We start from the raw sequence: 6853 nt of genomic DNA on the forward strand, positions 1-6853 counted from the left end.
GACATCGTTTAAGAAAAACCCAACACTATTCATTATCCTTACCAACAAACCCTTCAATTTCAATACTGTTATGAATATATTATATTATGGATGTTCATTTAGTACTCCGTTAGAAAGAAGTTTCCTGAAGAAACTTATCCATATAGGACTCCGCCGTAAATATGTTTATCTATTTAGTACTTTATTGGAAATAAGCCTCCTGAAGAAGCTTATCCTTTCGGTACTCCATTATAGATAAATATTACTACTGGTAGAAGATTATCTATATCTGGTACAATAGCAGCTTACACAGCAGCTTGCAGTAGCAATTTACACAACAACTTCCTTTCTTCTATAAATAGAGGAGTTTTCAGTTCATTATGTACATAAGTTTGAAGTTTGAATAATATATCAGTTTCTCTCTATACTTTACAGTCTTTATTTTATAACACGTTATCAGCACGTGTTATCATAGACAATGCATTATTCTCCTCCAAGTCCCAAAGAAACTTGTTGAGTTATATAGATATCCACCGAAATGGGTATCATGTTGAGACGACAGATGAAATGAATATGGAATATCTTTGTATTACAAAGAATATTTCTGGCCAGAAGTGCATTGTAGAAAAGTTACCAATTGTATCTTCTGGCTTATACTATTTAAAGATTAGTACAGTTGAAACACACTCTATCGTAAATCAGAAGTTTACTGATTCAAATATTTTTGTACTTTGGCATGGCCGTTTGGGCCATCCTGGATCAATAATGATGAGACGAATTACTGATAATTCGAGTGGGCATCCATTAAAGATGTAATGACCCGGCCGGTCGTTTCGAGAGTTGCAGCCTTATTCCCCCATTTACTGCTCCATTTGTGCTTTATAGCTGTTATATGACTTATCAGGTTAGTTGGTTCGGGTACACAGTGAATTCAATGTGAAATGAAACACTTAGTCTCTTAAATGGTAAGCTTAAGTTGGAAAAATCGACCGGATGTTGATCTATGTGTAAACGACCTCAGATTCGAATTCTGATGATTCCAATAGCTCCGCATGATGATTTTGGACTTAAGAGCGTATTCAAAAAATTATTTGGAGGTTCGTAGTGGGATTAGGCGTGAAATGGCGAAAGTCAAAGTTTTTTGGAAAGTTTGACCGGGGGGGTTGACTTTTTGATATTGGGGTTGGATTCCGATTTCGGAAGTTGCAGTAGGTTTGTAGGGTCATTTATGACTTATGTAAAAAATTTGAGCTCAATCGGACGTGATTTGATAGGTTTCAGCGTCGTTTGTAAAATTATAAAATTTCGAAGTTCATTAGGCTTGAATCCGTGAGAGGTGATTTGAAGATTTGACTAAGTTCGTATGATATTATAAGACTTGTTGGTATATTTAGTTTAGATCCCGGAGGGCCTCGGGTTGATTTTGGGTGGTTAACAAATCAAGATTTGAAGTTGAAAGGCTGCTGAAGTTTGGACTCAGCTGGTGTAATTGCACCTGCAAAAGTTTCATCGCAGGTGCGTGTCTGCATAGGCGAGAAAAGGGACCGCAAAAGCGGCGAGGGATGCTTTGGTCATGGGCCGCAAATGCTGCCATTCGCGCACAAAAGTGACTTGCGCAGAAGCGCACATATGATGTTATAAGACTTGTTGGTATATTTGGTTGAGGTCCCGGGGGGCCTCAGGTTGATTTCGGGTGGTTAACGGATCAAGATTCGAAGTTGAAAGGCTGCTGAAGTTTGGACTCAGCTGGTGTAATTGCAACTGCGAAAGTCTCATCGCAGGTGCGTGTCTGCATAGGCGAGAAAAGGGACCGCAAAAGCGGCGAGGGATGCTTTGGTCATGGGCCGCAAATGCGGCCATTCGCGCACAGAAGCGACTTGCGCAGAAGCGCACATATGATGTTATAAGACTTGTTGGTATATTTGGTTGAGATCCCGGGGGGCCTCGGGTTGATTTCGGATGGTTAACGGATCAATATTCAAAGTTGAAAGGCTGCTGAAGTTTGGACTCAGCTGGTGTAATTGCACCTGCGAAAGTCTCATCGCAGGTGCGTGTCTGCATAGGCGAGAAAAGGGACCGCAAAAGCGGCGAGGGATGCTTTGGTCATGGGCCGCAAATGCAGCCATTCGTGCACAGAAGCGACTTGCGCAGAAGTGCACATATGATGTTATAAGACTTGTTGGTATATTTGGTTGAGATCCCGGGGGGCCTCAGGTTGATTTCGGGTGGTTAACGGATCAAGATTCAAAGTTGAAAGGCTGCTGAAGTTTGGACTCAGCTGGTGTAATCGCACCTGCGAAAGTCTCATCGTAGGTGCGTGTCTGCATAGGCGAGAAAAGGGACCGCAAAAGCGGCGAGGGATGCTTTGGTCATGGGCCGCAAATGCGGCCATTCGCGCACAGAAGTGACTTGCTCAGAAGCGCACATAGGCGCGCAGATGCGGATAATGGCACAGATGCGTGGGTTTTTTCCGCACAAGCGGTTTGCGCAGAAGAGGGCAAGGTGCGCACTTGCGAGACCGCAGAAGTGGCCAAGTTGCCGCAGGTACGGAAGGCCTGGGCAGAGTCCTTAAATGCGAGACTTCACGATTTTTACTCATTTCAACATTTTTGAGCTTGGATTTTGGAGGTTTTGAGAGGAGTTTTCAAGGGGATTCTTGAGGTAAGTTCCTTGTGTTCATTTTTCTTCAATAATTATGTTTCCCCACTGATTTTCCACCTTGATGGTGTGTTTTTGAGGTATAATTTGGGGATTTGAGGCTAGGGATTTGGAGAGTTGGTTTTGAGGATTTAAATTACCAATTGGTGTCGAATTTTGATGAATTTGGTATGGTTAGACTCGTGAGTGAATGGGCTTTCGGATTTTGTGGCTCTTGTCGGATTTTGAGACGTGGGCCCAGGGACCGGGTTTGAGCCGCTTTTGGATTTTGGCTATAATTTCATATTTTTCTTATAGAATTAATTCCTTTAGCCTATATTGATTGTATTGTACTGCTTGTGGCTAGATTCGGGATATTTGGAGACGGATTTGAGAGGCAAGGGAATTTTGGAGTAGAATTTAGCCCGAATTGAGGTAAGTAACACTTTCAAACTTGGTTCTGAGGGTCCAAAACCCCGAATTATGTGTTATGTGATTGGTATTGAGGTGACACACATGCCAAGTGACGGGCGTGCGGGCATGCACCGTGAGAATTGTGACCTGGATGGCTCCATGACACTGTATAGTGGTTCTATCTTGTTGATATCCGTGTTTTCATCATGTGATAAAGTACTTGAACTGTCACTCATGTTAGACATCATGTTTAGGCTTTATGCCAGTACTGTTGGGACCCATAGTGGTCGTTTCTTGTTGTTGTCTTACTAATTTTATTGATATTTCGTACACAGTCATATTCATTCATTTCATATCTCATCTCAGTCTCTGTTGTTATTTATTAATGCACCATATCATTATTTTCGGACTAGTATCATGACATTGTGAGCCCGTGAGAGAGAGACTTGAGATATTGATGATTGAGTGAGGCCGAGTGCCTGATTATGGGTGACATTTATGGGATCGGGCTGCACGCCGCAGTGGTTATACTGATTTATGATAGCGCTTGGGCTGAAGGAGCCCCTCCGGAGTCTGCACACACTCCTAGTGAGTGCGGTTGATATTATTGAGGGATGGATCTTCCCTGGACATAGATCTTGTCCGAAGCATTTTATACATGGAGATGGATCTTCTTCACGGGATGGAATTGCCCTACTCGGTATTGGGTGACTGATGGTCAGTGATGTATATATTCCGTGATGGATCTTTCCTGGGCCATTTGAGCCATATACAGTACCGAGTGATTGAGCATTTGAGAGGGTGAGCATATGAGGCTGTCAGCATGGTGCATCACATATAGCATGTGCATTGGCATGGTAGAAGTAGAGGAGTTATATTCTTCATATCAGTCAGATTTGATCCATTTTACTATTTTGTGATATCTATCAAACATGAAAGCATGTCTACATTTCTGCACTGTTATTTTCTGCATTGAATTGTGCCGGTTGAGTTCGTCACTACTTTTAGCTTACAATTTGGGTTTGTTACTTACTGAGCTGGTTGTACTCATGCTATACCCTACCCCTCGTGTGCAGATCCAGGTACTTCTGGTTACGACGACTGCTGATTGAGGAGACAAGATCTTGGAGACTATCAAGGTAGCTGCATGGCGTTCGCAGGCCTTGACTCTCCTTCATTATCTTTATATGTACTTCAGTTTTTACTCCTTAGATATTGTAGTAGACTGTCTTCTGACATAGATGCTCATGTACTCGGTGACACCCCGGTTTTGGGATAGATTGTATTGTGTTGCGGGTTTATTTCGATTCCAAAAATGGGTTTTCTTAATATTAATTATTTTCGCCTATATTTTTGAAGCTTTTACTGTGTTGAGATAGTTGGTTAGTGTCTTGCCTAGTTCCATGATAGGTGCCATCACGACGGTTGATTTTTTTTTGGGTCATGACAAGTTGGTATCAGAGCCGAGGTTACATAGGTCTCACGAGTCATGAGCTGGTTTAGTAGAGTCTTGCGGATCGGTATGGAAACGTCTGCACTTATTTTTGAGAGGCTGCCAAACCCTAGGAAAAATTTCACTTTCTTATACTCTATCGTGCGAATTTGTTGACTCTGAAAACTAAATTTCTATTATTCTATTCTCTCACAGATGATGAGGACACGTACTACTGGGCAGGATGGGCAGGCACCAGTACCACCAGCTAGGGCCGTGAGAGGCCAAGGTAGTGGTAGAGGCCGCGATAGGGGCAGAGGTACAGTTAGGGCAGCACCTGCAGACCCACCAGTTACTCCAGCTTAGGCACCAGCTGTGCCCATTGTGATTCGAGGCCTTCAGGAGACTTTGGCCCAGATATTGACAGTTTGCACTGGCCTTGCTCAGGTGGTTTCGGCTCAGGCCGCACCAGCCACTTCTCAGGCCGGGGGAGGTACTCAAACCCTTGTTGCCCGTACTCCGGATCAGGTAGTGCAGGGACTTTAGATACCGGGAGCATTACCAGCCCAGTCGACTGTAGCTTCTTAGGCCCCAGTAGTCCCCGTTATGGAAGATGATGAGTAGAGGAGGCTTGGGAGATTTGGGAGGCTTCAACCTCCATCATTTAGTGGTGCTGAGTCAGAAGAGCTGTGTAGACAGTTTGAGTAGCTTTGTCAGGATGGCATGTTTGTGACGCTATACGAGATGGGGTTTTTTGAGTTGGCTAGTCACGTAGTTTGGCTAGTTCCCACTGATAGGGAGAGGATTCGGAGGTTCGTCGATGGCCTCACATATCAGGTGCGGTTACTTATGACTAGGGAGACGGTATCTGGTGCTACTTTTGATGAAGTTGTCGACGTTGCTCGGCAGATAGAAATGATCCGTAGTCAGGAGCGGGGTAAGAGGGAGGCTAAGAGGCCTCGTGGATCAGGTGAGTTTAGCGGTGTTCCTTCAGGGGGTCAGTTTTACCGCGGTAGTGGTCGCTCTTACAAGCACGCTCAGACGGGTCGTTCAGTTCACTGTGGTGCATCATCCAGCCATGGTTTATGTAGTTATCATCAGGGACAGTTATCTCTCAGTGCCCTACCAGCTCAGAGTTCATCCCATGCACCTTCAGTTCAGGGTTCATCGGCACTGGCTTCTTCTAACGGGTATTCTGGTGCTCGGGGCTCTCTCCAGTCCCCACCGCCATTTGCAGGGAGGGATTGTTTTGAGTGTGGAGATATGGGTCACATCAAGAGGTATTGTCCCCGCCTTATGGGAGGTCCAGCTCAGCAGAGGAGTCAGCCTATGATTTTGGCTCCCGTTACTTCACGACCCGCTCAGCCAACTCGGGGTGGAGCTCAGTTAGTTAGGGGTCGCCCTAGAGGGGGGGCCGATCAGGCGGCAGTCAGGCTCGATTCTATGCTATTCCCTCCAGACCAGATGATGTTGCTTCAGATGCAGTGATCACATGTATTGTATCAGTTTGCCACAGAGAGGCCTCTATACTATTTGACCCTGGTTCCACTTATTCATATGTATTATCGTACTTCGCTCATCATTTGGATATGCCCTGTGAGTCCTTAGATCCATCTGTTCATGTCTCTACGCCGGTGGGCGATACCATTATTGTGGACCGTGTATATCGGTCGTGTGTAGTGACCATTGAGAGTCTGGATACTAGAGTTGATCTCTTGTTACTTAGCATGGTTGATTTTGACGTGATATTGGGTATGGATTGGTTGTCTTCATGTCATGTTGTTCTAGATTGTCACGCTAAGACTGTGATGTTGGCGATGCCGGGATTGCCGAGGATTGAGTGGAGAGGTTCTCCAGACTATGTTCCCAGTAGAGTGATTTCATATTTGAAGGCCCATCGGATGGTTGGGAAGGGTTATTTATCTATTTGGCCTTTGTGAGGGATGTTAGTGCCGATGCTCCCACTGTTGATTCTGTTCCGGTGGTGCAGGAATTTTTGGATGTGTTTCCTGCAGACTTGTTGGGCATGCCGCCTGACAGGGATATTGATGTGGTGCCTGGAACTCAGCCCATTTCTATTCCACCATATCGCATGACACCAGCTGAGTTAAAGGAATTAAAGGAGCAACTTCAGGAACTCCTTGCTAAGGGATTTATTAGGCCTAGTGTGTCACCTTGGGGTGCAGTGGTGTTGTTTGTGAAGAAGAAGGATGGTACTATGAGAATGTGCATTGATTATAGGCAGTTGAACAAAGTTACAATCAAGAACAAGTATCCTTTGCCGCGTATTGATGATCTGTTTGACCAGTTTCAGGGAGCGAGGGTGTTCTCCAAGATTGATTTGAGGTTTGGGTATCACCAATTGAAGATTCGGGATTCAGATATCCTAAA

At 44.7% G+C, this 6853-nt stretch overlaps 1 protein-coding gene across 1 annotated transcript; it reads left to right on the forward strand.

The window, feature by feature from the left end:
• The first annotated feature begins 5206 nt into the window (after positions 1-5206).
• Positions 5207-5950, forward strand: LOC138907153 (uncharacterized). Its single transcript, XM_070197447.1, has one exon. The coding sequence runs from the start codon at positions 5207-5209 to the stop codon at positions 5948-5950; it is 744 nt and encodes a 247-aa protein (XP_070053548.1).
• Positions 5951-6853: the final 903 nt, after the last annotated feature.

Source organism: Nicotiana tomentosiformis, chromosome 1 (assembly GCF_000390325.3).
Source record: "Nicotiana tomentosiformis chromosome 1, ASM39032v3, whole genome shotgun sequence".
Lineage (NCBI taxonomy): Eukaryota > Viridiplantae > Streptophyta > Magnoliopsida > Solanales > Solanaceae > Nicotiana > Nicotiana tomentosiformis.